Here is a 16,986-nt window from a genome sequence, read left to right as displayed (position 1 = left end):
TCAGCCTCAAACACCACACTGACGCAGGACAGCATATGCTGAAAATGATTACACAATTAAAGGATGCACCGTTGCTTTACACAGCTTATCAAACACTAGACATGTATTCAGCGCTCACGCAGCACAGCACAGCATCAATGGGTCTGCCAAATGCAGCACATCTCTAATTCTATCTGCAGGCAGTTTGTCCCTTTCCTTGAATAAACTCAGTCTCATGTGCTGCGTCACAGCTGGCCGACAGGATGTCAGGGCCGCTCGCGTCTGAGTTATTATTTCTCATTTTTGGATTTCTTCTCAAGTGGCGTGGCTCAGCTGCTACTTTCTATGGTGTGGTCCTCTGGGTGGAGGCTGCTGTCCTCAGCCTGTTTTCTCAGTTTGACGGCGTGGAGGGCGTAGTTGATGGCAGTGCTGTCGGTCCAGCTCCAGGCTCCCGACAGGGGGTTGTACAGCATTCCTTTGACAGACTGCACCGAGAAACCATCTAACAAAGAAGGAAGACACTGATGTCAACACAAAAGGCAAAATTAGATTTTTATTTTTGCACTACTCCTGAACACGAATTATAAAATGAGCTTTGCAGACAATTTATGGACACAGAAATCCTCAAAATTTACTGCTGTTTTAAAAAAAACTTTTACATCTTGTAGCGACCTTTTGTAATATGGTATATTTACTTAGTTCCACATAGATTTGCCCACTTAATTATTTTAAAAAAAAAAAACTTTGCATTTTTAGTCTGTTTTCTATAATCAGTGGGAGCTTCTTTTTTTTCCTCCCTCCAAAGGGACTTACGAGACTCCAGGAGGCGTTCCAGGTCTACTGGGCTGACAAACTTCTCCCAGTCGTGGGTCCCGTCGGGCACGATGCGCAGCAGCTGCTCCGCTACAACAATGCCCAGCACGTAGGACAGGTTGGTTTTATTTATAGTCGTGATGAATAGTGAGCCACCTGGCTGCACACAGGGAGCAAAAATGGAAAGGTTTGATTCATGAAATATAAATTAAATAGACTGCGTTACTTCTGGAAACACATTTCATGACACCTCTGCAGGTGATATACAAGGGAGGAGCTCTTCTACGAGATGCAGCAGGGTATTTATAGAATGGATTTAAGGCTTTCAGAGGACAAAATCCAGCGCGCGAGATCTGGAAGGATGCCAAACCTCAAAGTTCAACAAGGCCAAGAAAAATAGGTTGAACAGGGGGGGAGAGAAAAAATAAATAAAAGCATGAGCATCAAAAAAATATATGTATGCGTGGTCAAGAAAAGTACATTTAAATGTTTGGGGTTTTTTTTTTTTTTTTTTTTTGCCTGTCCCGTTTGGTCTTTTGCCATCAGAATTATTGTCTAAAGGCGAGAAAGATGCCCAACGGATTTACTTTACCAAATTGACCATCCCAGCCTTGCCGTAATGGTCATTTGATTCACCTTTTATTGTTTATTTTATTTATTTTTTATTTTCACTTGCTAGATACGGGACAGACTTGAATGAGGAAAAGAAAAGGGAGAAAGGAAGAGGGGGAAAAAACAGCGGAGAAGAGGGACGGGGATAAAGGGCAAAAAAACAAAAACCAACTAAATAAGCAGACAAAAAAAATACATATATCAATCACCTGGATCACCTGTTGAGAAAGAAAAAAGAAAACAAGCAGAAGAAAACGAGAGCAATACAATAAACAACATCACGATGATATATGGAAATATAACAGTAAATACTAAATATTAAACATTATTGTGTTTGGGGTTTTTTTTTTTAATGAAAGTGCAGAAGAAAGATTTAGACCAGAGAGAGAGAAAGAATTCCAGTCATGACTTAACCTCCTGTATTAAGCTTTTTTCCCCCCCTCTCAGCTACTTTTGGCCCACTAACCTAGGAGACTCTGACCCCCAGGCTGCAGTATGGACCACGGCTTTCACTGAAACTTTTCAATGATAAGTACAAGGCACACACAGAAAAACAGCAGGTCATCCACAGACCCTGTCCAGCCCGGTGCTGACTCGGGCACCCATAACTGTCTAATTCAGAGAGAGGGAACCTCTACCTGATATGCAAACACAAGTGCAGTATTAATACACAAATATCAGAGTCAAAGTATTAAAAAACAAAACGAAACAATAAAACAACAAACAGCACCTTTAGCACTTGGCTGCAGCAGAAGGCGAACGTTTCCAGGTCAGCCAGATGTTCCACAACCTCAGACGCCACCACAGCATCAAAGTGTCCCGCTCCTTCATCCTCTCCTCCTGAGAGCTCTTCCAGGGTGCACACCTGGTAGGACACCCGCTCACATAGGTCCGGGTCAAAGGACGAATGCAGCTGGGCGGTGCCAATGCTGTTTTCCACTGGATCTATACCCAAAACTTTAGCTCCCAGACGACCCAGGGGCTGGAGGAGGATGAGGAGCAGAGAACTGCACGTCAAACTTTTTTTTAAAAAAGCAGAGCCGAATACGATTCACTTAAAAGAAGAACAGACAGTACAAAACCATATTAAAAATGATAAAAGTAGACAAAGCACACATTTTAAATGAATAATATATTAGTTGCATTAGCTTTGAGGAATAAGATTTTTCATTGTCCTCTTTGGATGACAAATATAACATTATACATCAATCATATTAACTATGCTAAATACTTAACAAAATAAGTCACTGTTCAACCACAACAGCTAACAATATGAGCAACATTTGTCTTGCATTATAAAAAAATATATATCTGTATCACAATAACTCATATTTTACTTAGTCTTAGTAGAAAAACTTGACTCTTACACACAAATAATGTTGTACTAACAAACTTGAAATGTTACTGCTTTGTTATCTAACCTGTCTTCTTCAGGATGCTGTGCTCATTTGACTGAAGTCACTGATTATGTGTTGGAACTCACATTTCCACAAGCCTTAGTAATATATTCACTGGGGGGGTAATAGGCACCGATTTGCATGAACTATTAGATTCTGGAATACAAAACTTAATGAGAGAAAGAAAATTTCCTGACTTCCATCATTCACTTCATCCACACTCATCCATAACCTGTCCGTCTTCATAAGAAGAAGAACTAGTAAATGGGGATTGTTGTTTTACATGCAGGTAAATACAGCACAGTGTAGGTCTAATGAGAGTTATTTGAATTCAATGTTAGGCTTTTATAATATATCTAAAACATGTCAATTAATACAAGAGATTTTGTGGTTGTTGAGTAAAAGAAACCCAAAACAACAACAACGACAACAACTCGTGACATTTAAAACAATATCAATCATGGCAGTAAAGCATCATTTCATCTCCACAAGACGCTGTGCTGGCACTGTAAAGAGAGTGGGGAAAAACATAGCAGCGATATGCAGGAACATGCACTAAATAAGGGTTTGGTGTGAACGGTGCCCTCCTGTGGACAAAAGCTAAACATCCAAGTCTGACTGAAGAGCTTTTTCGCCCAGGGGCCTGTTATCCATCCTTCCGCTGCTGATCCCGTGTGATGGTAGGACTGTTAGCTAAGAGACGGTCAGACACACAATAACAGTCACAGCCTTAACAGGCGCTCTTATCATGTGTGTCTGTGTCTCAATAAGACAACCTGTGTGATGGAGCTGTATAAGAACAGGACCTGATTTTGTCTTCAGCGATCACACAGCACAGCTGGTGAGTCCTCAGCTCACATCAAAGCTCCGTCCCAGTCATGCAGCTATCAGCGCTAACAAACAGATAAACAACTGTAAACGACCGACTGTCCGATCCACCACGCCGTGACCAGTCAGATCAAAGCAGAACGAGCACCGGGCTGACGTTGAAATGTTTATCCGGGCTCTGCTGCGTATGCATGCGAGAAGCCTGGCACTGAAGCACATCGAAGGCACATATTTACGCTGCACGAGGGAAGAAAAGACTCAATGTGACGTGAAAGGTAGCAATTGAAACAATTGCGCCCAGACAGATAATATGTAGCAGGAAAGACGCTTTTCTTTGGCGCTGTTGTTTGCTCTGAGTCTGCAGCTTTCGGACGCTTTTTACCTCTGTGAGCAGGCCTCCTCCACAACCAACGTCCAGGATCTTCAGTCCTGCGAGTGGCTTCCCGGGATGGCGCGCTCTGTGCACATTCAGCAGGTTATCCCTGTGCAAGGTAAAAATATATAAAAATATATCTCCCATTCCCAAGTCTTCAAGATATTTCAGAATACTATACAACAGACCTAACGCTTAAAAGTAAAAGAACAGTGGGCAGATATGAAATTGTGAACCTCCAAAGTCTATGAGAAGCCGCTTAGCATGAAGAAGTGTAGGGGTAACTCCATGCTGTATTACACCATCTTCTCTCAAATCGCTCCGAGCAACAGTGTCAGCCAGCAAACAAGCATCCTCACTTCCTTCCCTGATATGCAGTCCGACAGCCTCCTGCCTGAGGCCCGAAACATGGGAACAGGCTGAGACCTGACTGCACATCATGCTCGTCATTAAAGCTCTGCTAAGGTGCCAAAATATACTTACATCCATCTAACTACCTCCTCGCACTACCACCACCCAGACAGAGCCAGACAAAAGCTACTGCTGAACTATCAGCACATGATAAACCATTACTGTTAGCATGAACTCAGTGATTATTTTCATAAAATTTACTTTGACTTAATGAACCAAAAACCCCAAAAAGTAATTCAGTCTCAAACCTGAAGTATTTCTGAGTGTTTTCCAACTTTATATTTTAGAAACTGTGGGTAAACATTTTGTCACACAGGTAAATTTGCATACACAATGAATAAAAAGTCAAATAATGACCTCTACATTTTTTCCCTATCATACTGTGTTCCCTCACTTTGGTGATGCTGGTAGAGTAAGCCATCTATCATATGGATCCAAATATCTTCGTTGAGATCAGCTGACTGTGAAAACTGTAGCATATGGTTCGCATCATTTTCATAATAATCAAACCTTTCAGTGACCCACTCATATCCTACAGAAGGTTACAACTGCCATATTGGAAAAGACCACTCCATAAATCTGTATCCTTTGATAAGAGGACAAGTATGATGGAAACTCCGAATTCCTCACAATAAAGGGCAGATTTTTTTCCTTTAATTTGTCACCATTGCGTGTATAGTTATGATTCACTGTATTGCTGTCAGTGTAACATTTTGAGGACAAAATAGACCATTTTGCTAATAACTAAGGCAAATCAAACACTAAACCCTGTTTTGTTAAAGACATTGCATTTGGTTACTACACGGGGTATCTGCACAGATCCTGAGTCTGTGTACAACACCATGTATTACAGAACTAAAGCACACACTGAAACAATGAAGAAAATAAGGCACCATGGCAGGATGAACTATCAGAGTCGCAGAGCTCCAGCAGCAACAGTGGCAGCACTGCTGCTGTCTCTCATTTCAACTTGCCCTGAGGGTAAAATCTTATTGGGCAAATCATCCCCACTCAGACATCACTGACACTAGATCTGTCATACTGTCACTATAAGCACACATCATCATCACCACCACCACCACCACCACCAAGAAGATCCCAGGGTGGGGGAGGGGAACACAGCACTGGGCTCTTGGCTGGATGGCTGTCATGATTACAGCAAAGGGTCCTGAACAACAGATCTTATCAATCAAAACAGCCCCAGCCGACCCCCAAAACATGCACACGTGTAGAGCCAAAGCAGCTGAAACACTATTGGCTGAAAATGTACTGATATTTGGAAGAACCCTGTCACTTTCAATTTCTCTTATTTTTCCTTGTATCCTCACAAGTTGCTTTCAGATACCACGAGGCCGCCCGGCTTTCCTTTGGGTTATGTTACGTTGACACCATCTGTTGGCGCCTCTGATGAAGATTGACGGGCGGATTGTGTACCGTATAAAAGGCACCCTCAGGTCGTTCATGGCGTGAAGAGCTGCAAATTCTCCCTGTTCATCCCACCACTTGTTTGCCAACGACTGGAACTTCCTCAGTTCATCAGGGTCCACAGTGCTGTGAGAGGCTGACCGAACGCTGCATGTGGAAAAAAAAACAAAACAAAAAACAGCCATTAAAGTGGAAACAACCAAGCCAAATAAACAAGGAACCAACAAAAGACTGTTCTATAGTGTCGATAATAAATAATAAAAATCTCACTATACTTTTTGATTCAAAATTCTTCTCCAGAACCTGCAGCTGAGTAGCCCGACAGCTGTGTTGAGTGTGTGGAGTCGAGCTGTTTGCACACATATTCCAAAAAGTATACACAGCACTTCACTTGTTCCACATTTTGTCATGTTAAAGCTTTATTCCAACATGGACTTGATTATCACTTCATAATGAGTAAAAAGGTTTGCTTGAAATGCTTGCAATTTTATTAAAAATAGAAAAAAAATATGCCATGTAAGTATTCAAAGTCTTTGCTCAGTTTGATGCTACTCGCTTTGCACACCTATCTTTGGGCAGTTTCTCTCATTCTTCTTTGCAGAAACTCTCAAGCTCCATCAGGTTGGACAGAGTGGGAGTTGGTACACAGCCATTTTCAGATCTCAAACTTCAATCATGTTCAAGTCTGGGCTCTGGCTAAAGTCACTCCTTTGTTATTTTGGCTGTGTGCTTAGTGTTGTTGTCCTGTTGGAAGATGAACCTTCGCCCCAGTCTGAGATCCAAGCTAAGGCTGACTAGTCTCCCAGTTCCTGCTGCCAAAAAAACATCTCCCAGCATGATTCTACCACCACCAAGCTTCACTGTAGGGATGGTATTGGCCAGGTGATGAGCGATACCTTGTTTCCACCAGACATGATGTTTAGCATTTAGTTCAATCTTTGTTTCTCATGGTCTGAGAGTCCTTCAAGTGACTTTTGGTAAACTCCAGGTGGGCTGTCTTGTGCCTTTTATTGAGAATTGGCTTCTGTCTGACCCTCTCCCATACAGGCCTGATTGGCGTAATGCTGGAGAAAAGATTATTCTTCTGGAAGTTTCTCCTCTCTCCACGCTGGAGCTGTCAGACTGACAATCGCTTTCTTGGTCACCTACCTGACTCAGGCAGAGCTTCTCCTATTTACAGATGATGGTGATATTTTTGATGAAGAGTAATTTTTCTCTAACCTTCTCCAGATTTGTGCCTCAATAAAATCCTGTGTCAGAGGTCTGCAGACAATTCCTTGCTTTGTTTGTGCTCCAACATACACTGTTAACTGTGGGGCCTTATTTAGACAGGTGGACTCCAATCAAGTTATAGAATCATCAGATGACCAGTGGAACCAGGATGTACATGATTTTGAGTGTCATAGCGGGGGCTTTGAATACATATATAAACATATTTGTTTGCTATTTTTAGTAAATTTAAAAGAATTTAAAGCAAACCTTTTATTAACCGTGTCACTACGGGGTATTGTGTGGACCTTTTTAGGTAAATAATGAATTTAATCATTTTGGAATGAGGATGTAACATGATGAAACACCAGCAGTCGTGTACTTTCTGGATGCACTGTGTTGGGCTATGTACCAATATCAGTATCATTGGCTCTCATATGTGAGCTTACTGTTTTTCTTATCCTATCCAGTATTTTGCATTCTGCTGTGCTCATCATACTTTGGACATACTGAGTGCAGTAAAACTGAAGAAAATGAGTTAATCTAACAAGCAAAATACCAAGCCCTTTTGCTACTGACATCAAACATATAGTTTCTGAAGATGCAAATTGCAAATGCAAATTCTAAAACAAAAGGTTGTGCTGGTATTTAACCCTCAGTACCCATTTCATTCAGTTCATCTTGCTAAAACCAAGTAAAGACATGTAAAAAAAACCCGTGTAAAATGGTTCGGTAATGATGCAGTCTCTGGTGACGTGCAAATTTTTACAAATGCTGAATTGTGCCGAATTTTGTTTTTTTTTTAGTTCATGCATAAGTCACATGCTCAAAATGCTATCACTTGAGTAAAAGAAAAAGGCAGCATTTTTAGTGTTCTAAAAAAATGGTGAAGTGTTCAGCCACAGGACACATCAAGACACTGAAAATCGTGTCTGTAAGCAATGAATCGGTTTGGGCAGAGATAATCTGCTTGGAAGCCTTTCTAATATGATAGCCATCCACAAAGGTACTCAACTTTAATATACTTTGACTATAAAGTATCGGAGTATTGGAGGAGCATCACACATTTCACGAATCAGTCCAGTTCATTTAACAAAATGACAAACCTGACTATCTTTCTGGATGCAAAAGGATGCTTGTATTAAATTTCAGAGTAGTAATTAGAATTGTTTCCGTAACATATTTATGATGCACTATGTATCAGCTGTCCAGAGTCGTAGAGCTACCAGGGTGAGCCTCGTCGGACCTCTTAGTCTAAGCAGTAGCTGTATGCTGCTAAATTTCACTGGGTTTTAGTTTCTTTTTTTCTTTTAAAAATTAAAAAAATACTGATTTCTAGCCCTGCTTCCGGTCCCCCAAATATTCTTATACAGTGTGGCACTGGAAAGGAAGGTGTCACCACACGAGTGTGTCTGCTAAATACCCGTTTTGACGGAGCACAGCACGTCGTTCTATCTCCCGACAGGCGCTCCTCTGCAGCCACAGTGTCCGCTGTCTACACACCGCAGTCCAGCCGAACCCGCTTCGACCAGCGGCCCTCTGGACCAGGCCGCAAACAGCGGTTGTTTTAAGGCAGTGCAGCCCTAACATGAGGCGGCGAAACTTGTTGGAGTACATGTCATAAAACCATCGAGGTACTAGCTGTGAAGTTCATAATAAACAGTCTTCTTCGTCTTTGGAGTTCAACGTCGCTGGTTTTCCTTCTTCTTCTACGCTGAGATTTAAGCGCAGCTCTCACCGTCGCCGTTGCACTGCTGCCCTCCTCTGCCTTTGGAGATGAGCCCACTTCTCCACTCTAGTTTCTCGGGCCTCTCAGGTAAAACCAGCGAGATGCTCCCCTGTAAAGTCTGCTTCCAGATTACAGTTACTATTTTCAGTTTCGTCATCATTGACGTTGACTATCTTTTTCAATTATTCCCCATGTCCTCTTGAGCTGCTAAGGACCCAGTGCCTCTGCCACTCTTCATCTATTTATATTTTATGTATTTAATTTTATGCTATGCCAGTTTTCTTTTTTGACTGCTTGTGTCTGCTCTATGGTATTCGAAAAAATAAATATGAGCAGTAAAAGTATGCCAAGTTCTTCCTTAATTGTTTAAAAATTAAAAAGTCCCAGTTGAGACCTGACCAACTGGACAATGTAGAGTCTAATGACTTTGGTTAGTTTCATTTGTCCAATACACTTTACCCAGTAATCACTTGCAGGTTAATAGGATCCATCAGTAAAGAAATCGGATATTGCAAATCACTCACTAAAAATCAGTGTTTGCACAGTAGGAAATGAAAGTTCGACAGCTTTCTGTTTGTTCCCAGTTTTTTTTATGTTTTAAAATGGATTCGTGGGAGTCATGCTCTCAGTTGTAATGCCTGATCAAACATTTAACTACAGTTTCATTTTTTTAAAGTGCCAATCATCTCTGTACAAACAGAAAAAAAAGTTTACTCACTGGGGAAAAACCAAAACTGATAACTTCACTGGCCAATCATATGTTACTGATGACTATTTTTTTACTACTAGGGTGTAATTTGTGATAACTTGTATTATGTTCACATGTGGAACAAAACAGTAAGATCACCTATGACAAGAGCGTTTCTGGCACAGTGGAAACATCTGAATGGTTTGAGGGACGTGAGATGAAGATTTTTGTGTTGACTGTTGTCTCCAAATTCTAAATGTGATTAAGCATTTAACCTGCACAGGCTTCAAGTACTCATGTGGTACACTAACCTGTGCTCCCTCGTCAGTGCTTGGACTCACTGTTGGGATGCATGACATGAGGAGTTGTTTTTTTTTCTTTCCAAGGCCAAATCCAAGCATCACCTTTCAGAAAACTGTCTGGATGTGCTCATGTTATATTTTTATGTTCCAGGATAAAAAAAAAAAAAAAAAAAAGATCAGAAACAATGGTGTACCAAACACTGGGCATGATTTTCAGGTTCACCTGCAGCTGAGAGCCTTTAACGATGTGCTATGTAAGAAGTGAAACTATTGAAGTGTTAATATTTTATATTGAATAACTGTTTTTCAGCATGAACAAACAAGCAATTTGATGCTTTAAACAGAAACCATTATCCTAACTACAGCATCAAAAAATATTTTTTTCCTAAAGTAAAAGTTCTTATACAAAACAACCTTTTAGATTTCTAAGTTACATTTTGATGTTGTAGATCTAAATTGATTTGATTAAAATAACTTATTTAATCACTTAAATATTGCTGCATTGCTTTATAACAAAACAGCAACAAACTTGTAGATTTAGTTTACAAAGTGACACTCTAAAACTTATATAAAATATGGTAAGGAATACAAAGTGCACCATTTGCAGTACCTAGTGGAACAGAAGTAGCACAACTTGTAAATACTTATGGACAAAGCAACCGTTCTTCAGAAAACTGAGAAAATGTTTTAAGTTACTTTCTACCATTCATTCTATCAATGCACGGTTTTTGCATCACATGATTAACACTACTTCCATCCAGCAGCAATGACAGCTGAACACATGCAGCCTTAAAGTGGGAATTATTGTAATCTCCGGGAAGTAGCAGGAACCTGCTTTGTATGGTTAAGTTTAATGCAATTGCAACACGCATCATTAAATACTGTGTTAGTAAATACTGAATTAAGGTCAGAGAGGTAGTGAGGCAAGACAAGAAACAGTTTATTAGACATCTTACAATAATTGGAGAAAAAGTTAATCTTTTTTTAAAATATACACAGTTTCACTTGAGTTTTTTAGTGTGTAATTAAACTGTGCATGATAATGGAAACTCCTACCATTCAAACTTGTTCTTCAGGCACACTTTAAAAAGAACATATTTACAGTAAAAGAAAAGTATGAGGGGGTTTTCACCTACACAACTGCCTCTATAATGAGACAAGCCTGTTCAACTCATGGAATTTAAAATGGCAAAGTGCACAGATCAGGGCAGTGACTGTGCTCCTCAGCGTCTGCTACGACGGGAGGGAGACGTCGACCTGAAAGAAAGTTATGAACACGACATTATTCCTGCACTAATGACACTGATTGCAGTGCACAACAGAACAAAACACGTTTCACCAAAAATACTGTCAAGACTATAAATATGGCAGAAAACTTCCATAAAAACTGATGTTATACAAATTCTACAGATGCAAATTAAACTGCAGAACATGGCGAAAAGACAAATTTGTTTGTTTGGCTCAATTTGACATTTTCGCCCTCTATTTTGGCCAGGAACCAGACAAATCAGGCAGATGCTCTAGGGAAGTGGTACTTGCTAGTATTCAGTCATGGCATATTTGCATTTGACATAGAAAACCGTTGTGAAAGATTTAAGCCTTTAATTCATGAGACCTGACTTTACACAGTCAGGCACGTGTAGCTGTATTAAACATTAAATTTTCATAACAGCCAACATTTTCCTCTCAGCTACTAAAACAGATCAAAGACTCGAGAGAAATCACAATGAAAACAGTATTATAAAGTATTTTGAAAGAGAAAAAAACGAATACTACCTTGATCGCGACTTAGACTTGTGTTTGCGGCTTGCCTTCTTACCAGACTTGTGAGATTTTTCCGTCGATCTTGAGCGACTACGTTTGGATTTCTTATATTTTTTTTCCTTGCTAACTTCAGGGGAGGGGGATCTACTTGAGTCAGAGTCTGAGTGCCTCTTGCTAGCTTTGGCCGAGCCCTTCTTGCTGGCTTTACTATCATGTCGCGAGTGCTTGTCAGTTTGAGAATCGGTTCCTAACTCGCTCTCTTTCCTTTTCTTCGATTTGCCATTCTCTTCACTAACTACAGAGCTCCCTTTTTCCTTCTCTTTGGCCTTTGGCTTTTCCTTCTTTTTATCCACCTCTTTGTCTCTATCTTTATCCTTCTTTTTCTTGTCTTTCTCATGACTACGACTCCTTTCCCTCCTCCTTTCTCTGTCTTTACTAGAGGCCTTTTGTTTATGTTTGCTGCTGCGACTATGACTGCTGTCCCTGCGTTCCCGGCTCCTTTTCCTCTCTCTATCCCTCTCCCTGTCTCTGCTGCGACTGCGACTTCCTCTGGCCCTCTCTCTGGCCCTGTCTCTGGACCTAGATCTACTCCTTCGACTCCTGCGCTCCCTGGAATCACTCCGATCTTTCTTGTGGCGGCCTGATCGCTCTGCACTGCTCCTCCTCCTGTCCCTGCCCTTCTCACTGCGATCACTACGATGCCTGTGTGAGCTGTGGCTGCGGCTGCGCTGCCGGGTTTTGTGGGATGAGGAGCGACTACGTCTCCTTTTCCTTCGCGGGGAGGAAGATCGAGAGGAGCTACGGGAAGATGCTGAGGAAGAAGATGAGGAGGAGGAAGATCGACTGCTGCTGTGGCTGGAGGTGGAGCGGGAGCTGCTGCTGTGACCATTGGTGGGAGAATCGCTGCTGCCTCTCCCTGAGCGTTCCTTCCCTCTGCCTGAATGCTTTCCCTCACTACCCTCCCTCTCACTACGGGACCTGCGCCTGTCTGCCAAGGGCTCTGCCTCCCTCTCTTTCATGTCCTGTTTGTGTGGATATTCTGACTGACTCTCATCATATTCCCCCCTTTCTTTACTTAATCTCTCCTTTGCCATCTCTTCTGTACAAACAGAAAACAAAGACTCAGGTTAAAAGTGAACTAGTAACACACATTGCACAAATGTCATTTAATATTTACCACGTGCTAGCAGCGCCTCCTGAGCTTGTTTCTCTTGCAGCAGCTGCATCTCCCGCTCTTTGCGGCGGAACGCGTCCTGCTTCTCCCGGATGCGGTGACGTAATTCTTCCTCATCTGTGTCTGAGGATTCGGATCCTCGGACGCTACGGCCATCCTCATCCTCGCTCTCATCTGAACCATAGTCACCGAGCCCGCCTGCCACAACAGAGCCCCCAGGTTGTTGAGTGTTGGAAACTGTTAAGATCCGCTCTCAAATCAGGTTCCACTTATGAAACCACTCAATCCAAACTCAAGGTCCCCATGAAAGGCACTTAATCTTGTTTAACTTTATACTTCACACCAGTAAACCTCTTATTAACAAGGAGTACACATACAGCTCTTAAACACTTTCAACAGTCTGTAATGTCTTTGAGAGCATGCTTCTAATTTCAAAGCACAGATCTAAAAAGCAAGTCAGATGCCACTTTTGCCTTAAATAGTAGCAGTGAAATATTGGGTGTCACGCTTTGTGCCAACAGCTTTTCCCACGTTCCGACTAATAACCCCGACTATAAATCAAAGAAACTTCCCTTCCCTTCCCTCCCCACCAGTGACAGAAAAAGGGATACTCACTGAGACCGGTCAGAGAAGCCAGTGCACTTGACTGTGCCAGCTGTTTTGCAGGAGCTTTGATTCACATCAACAACAGGAACAACATGTTAAAACACATACTGCCATTTTCTCAAAGGCAAGAGTCGCTAGAGAAAGGGATGGGGGCCACAGATAAAGCACTATTCACAAGAGCTGCCATTGGTAACAAGAGAAAAAAATAATAAAATAAAACAAAAGAAATGGAGAAAAGAGAGAGGGTTAACAAACAAACTTCTGTCACACATCCAAGTCAAACAGTCGGACAGGAGCGAAAGAACCAATCTGTACTAATGCACAGTCACTTCACTGGAGGAAGTCTCTTGTATCTACAGGTGAGTCAGCGCTGAGACTTTATTCAGTCTTACAGCCATTCAGCAGCACCTCCAATACCATGACAGGTTTTCAATACTGTCTGTGACAAACACTGCTCTGCTGTGTCCTGATGCATTAGCAGAGAATGGTTGGAAATGCATATCAGACAGACATACTCTGATGTATGCTGCTTAGTCACCCTCACTTACAGGGTGTTACGGAGTAATTTTAAGAGGCACGTAACGAATTCTGTCCAGATTTAAACATAATGTTTTTGTGACAAGCAGAGATAATGCAAAAAGAGGAAAATATAAGACCAGACCTCGAGTGGCTTTCCTGTGAGTATCTCTAGCCACATGCAGGATCTCTTCATTTGTGACCTCAAGAAGGATCTCTGTCAGGAGTGTTTTTGTCATCACCATCTAAAACAAGGACAAATTAACAAACATCTCAATATTTTATCAATTTCAACAATTAGATTAAAATCAAGCGCTCAAAAAGGAGTCAACTGGACATTTTTGGTTTGTAAACACATTTCACCTCTACAAATCAGAAAAGAAGTCCAGTTGCCTCCTTTTCGAACACTCAAAACTGCCATGACCCGGACTGAGAACCTACACAATCACACTCAAATCTGACTACTTGAATGTAATTTGAAAGTTCAAACTGACCAGCTGGAATTCCTTTTCCTCCTCAGTCATTTCAGGTTCACTGTCTTCTGCAGGGGGCGAGGGACTCCGCGCAGAAAATGCTTTCTTTAGTGAAATCTTTTCTTCGTTGTCATTGTCATTATCATCATTGCCCTCATCATCACTGTCCTGATGCAAACAGAAGAGAAGAATGAGTTTCAATCAAGAAAACATAGCCAATCATTGCTACAGATGAAGAGGGAAAACAAAACTATTTGCAGTATGTGTCTTAAATGAGTTCCTTACAAATTTACTCTTGCGGGGCAGACGTGGGCCATCACCACCCTCATCGGCCTCATGGCCTTTAACGTCATCTTTTGCCATTTCTGCACGCTCCTTCTCCATCCGCTCGCGCTCCAGCTTCTTTTGCTTCTCCCTGTCCATCTTTTCAAGACCTTCTCTGATCCATGCAGGTAGTGTGCGTCTCTTTACAGCATCTGGAGATCAAACGTGTTATCCACATATATTTTACAAACGATTAAACTATTCCAGTACAAATCCATGTACACAAAGAAGTTGTTGTATTAATATGGTGCATCGGTTTCTACAGCTATCACCTATTTAAATTTGACTCTTTTTTTTTTTAAACAACCAAATTTTTATAAATACCTTTTGTATGCATATAAAATGAAGCCAACACAGGTGGAATAAGGACTTCGATTATTTAAACATATAGTCATCTACTGATATTTATCTCATACCTCAATACCATTTTCTTGAAATGTTTCTAGAAAGTTCAGGAATTTAAATAAATTAACTAAAAAATAAATAAATAAATTCAGACATCAGGACTCACCTAATGGTGCTGCTGGGGCCTCAGGTTTGACAGGGAGCTGGATAGGGGATCTTGGCCTGTCTCGAAACCCAGGCGGTCTGGCATCTCGTCTGTTCTGAGGAGGACCCTGCCAGTACGGGGAGTGGAAGCTTGCTGGTGTCGGAGCAAATGATGAGGCAGCTCCATGCTGTTGAGAGACAGCACAAACTCAAAATTAAAGTCAGCTCTAAGTACTTAAGGTCCTCTGTTTTGGCAGTCACTAGGTATGGGGTTGCTGTTGTCTTTCCCCACTCCTTACTGAGCTAAAAGGTATACTTGGGTTAAAAGGGGAAAAGAAAAAAAACTCAACAAATAAAGTAATAACAAACCATGCTGGATCCTCAACAAGCCAACACTTCCTCTGCACAGCATCAAGAAAGCAAACGACTGATACGCCTAGATGCTCGGACCCGGCAGAGTGTCTATGGATTGCTCCTTCTCGTGCTACTTGGCTGTCACACTAAAACCAAAACGCTTCAACAGTTTCTACCGTAGCATCTGCATACCTGATAATCAAACTGGTTCATGGCCATGGGGGCCATGGCGTAGCTGTCGGGCTGTGCCCCATACCCATGGCTGTTCTGGGGGTAAACCCCATGGTGGGCTTCAGAGTTGAATTCCACGCTGTCCTGGCTGTTGCTGTCCTCGCTGGGGTTCACCACATCCATTGGTCCTGACCCTGGAGGGATCCAGGCCTGGTCAGGGGGTGGAGGAGGAGGGGGCTGGCCATGCATTCCCCATTCTGTTAAACACAAAATACTTAAACAAGCCACAAGAGAAATCTCCACAGTTTTTTTTCCCAGGGGGAGAGCCATGGCTCAAAGGCTTAATTGTGTACCTGGTTGCCACATTCTGCCAAATGCTGGGTCACCCTGAAAGTTGCTGTGATTATTCTGTCCAACAGATTCGAGGCCTGGGATGTCCTGACCATTGGGCTGGATGTTCTGCTGCTCTCCTCCTGTAGACTCTTTTTGGGCTATCCATGCTTGCGCCAGGGCTGCCCAGTCCACTTGACCTGGAAAAAAGTGCATTAAGACTAGTTGCCAGTGCAGTTTTTGAATCCATTGTAAAATATTTAGATTTTTTTTTTTATTGAGGGAGCAAAAATGCCATTTGTGGTGCATGAGCATCACTCACTAACCTGGATCATGCTGATGCTGAAAAGATTGCATCCACTGCTGCTGGCTAAGAGGCCATTGCGGCCAGGGCTGTCCTCCCTGGTCCCACATTGCTCCTTTCACGATTTACACCTGAAACACCCAGATCAGCTACATTTAATTGTATTGTGCACTCTCAACATGGAGAGGTGTGTCAGTGTAGAATTACACTTGCCAAATGGCAATGGAATTGCAAGCTGCAATAAAGTGCTAACGCTACTTCAAACTGACCGGCTAGCTGTACGTTGGGAGACACTTCCCTCTTAACGTTAGGATGCTACCTAATGTGAGACATTGTGTCGTTACTTACATAGGATACTGAAATTAATTCGGGAATTGTGCATTGGTTCTTTTTTGTTTTTTTTAATTAATTTTTTTTTTTAGCTAAGAAAGCTTAGCCATGCTAACGTGAGCTAATATTAGCTAGGCTAGGCTGTGTCTGAAAACCAGCAGTTAGCACCACATTTTTCTCAACAACCAAGCAAAGGTTCACTCATTTAAATTAGGCCATAATGGGAAAGAAGAGTGGCTGAAATTTAAACTGAAGCTGTGCTTTGAGTTTACAGAATTCCCACCTTTGCCTGACGGGTTCGTTCCGGCGATGCGGTCGCAAATCAAAATGGCTGTACAGGCGAGCTGCTCGGAGGAAGTACGAAAGAAGAACTGCTGCCTTCAAA

The 16,986-nt window shown here is 41.9% G+C and overlaps 2 protein-coding genes across 6 annotated transcripts; both read right to left on the bottom strand.

Moving 5' to 3' along the window:
* Positions 1-56: 56 nt before the first annotated feature.
* Positions 57-8,982, bottom strand: coq3 (coenzyme Q3 methyltransferase). The gene is made up of 6 exons (XM_005924277.3): positions 8,471-8,982; positions 5,848-5,985; positions 4,012-4,111; positions 2,135-2,386; positions 793-952; positions 57-481 (listed from the first exon to the last, which is right to left on the bottom strand). Exons 1-6 carry the CDS (start codon positions 8,662-8,664, stop codon positions 309-311), a joined length of 1,017 nt encoding a protein of 338 aa, XP_005924339.1. The 5' UTR covers positions 8,665-8,982; the 3' UTR covers positions 57-308.
* A 1,703-nt stretch (positions 8,983-10,685) lies between these two features.
* On the bottom strand, positions 10,686-16,986 carry pnisr (PNN-interacting serine/arginine-rich protein). Of its 5 annotated transcripts, none has more exons than XM_014334226.2 (12): positions 16,885-16,986; positions 16,294-16,402; positions 15,991-16,167; positions 15,659-15,894; positions 15,135-15,300; positions 14,585-14,775; positions 14,321-14,467; positions 13,972-14,071; positions 13,320-13,373; positions 12,708-12,902; positions 11,543-12,629; positions 10,686-11,023 (listed from the first exon to the last, which is right to left on the bottom strand). In XM_014334226.2, the coding sequence occupies exons 2-12, from the start codon at positions 16,379-16,381 to the stop codon at positions 10,990-10,992; spliced, it is 2,475 nt and encodes an 824-aa protein (XP_014189712.1). In that variant the 5' UTR covers positions 16,382-16,402; positions 16,885-16,986; the 3' UTR covers positions 10,686-10,989. The 5 variants fall into 5 exon arrangements, with proteins under 5 accessions (XP_014189712.1, XP_005924341.1, XP_005924340.1 ...); XM_005924279.2 differs by having other exon boundaries at positions 11,543-12,626; XM_005924278.2 differs by having other exon boundaries at positions 12,711-12,902.

This window comes from Haplochromis burtoni, unplaced genomic scaffold (genome assembly GCF_018398535.1).
Source record: "Haplochromis burtoni strain Fernald_Lab_line unplaced genomic scaffold, NCSU_Asbu1 Contig_76, whole genome shotgun sequence".
Classification (NCBI taxonomy): domain Eukaryota; kingdom Metazoa; phylum Chordata; class Actinopteri; order Cichliformes; family Cichlidae; genus Haplochromis; species Haplochromis burtoni.
The sequence above is the reverse complement of the archived record's forward strand: the minus strand, read 5'-3'. Positions and strand labels throughout refer to the sequence as shown.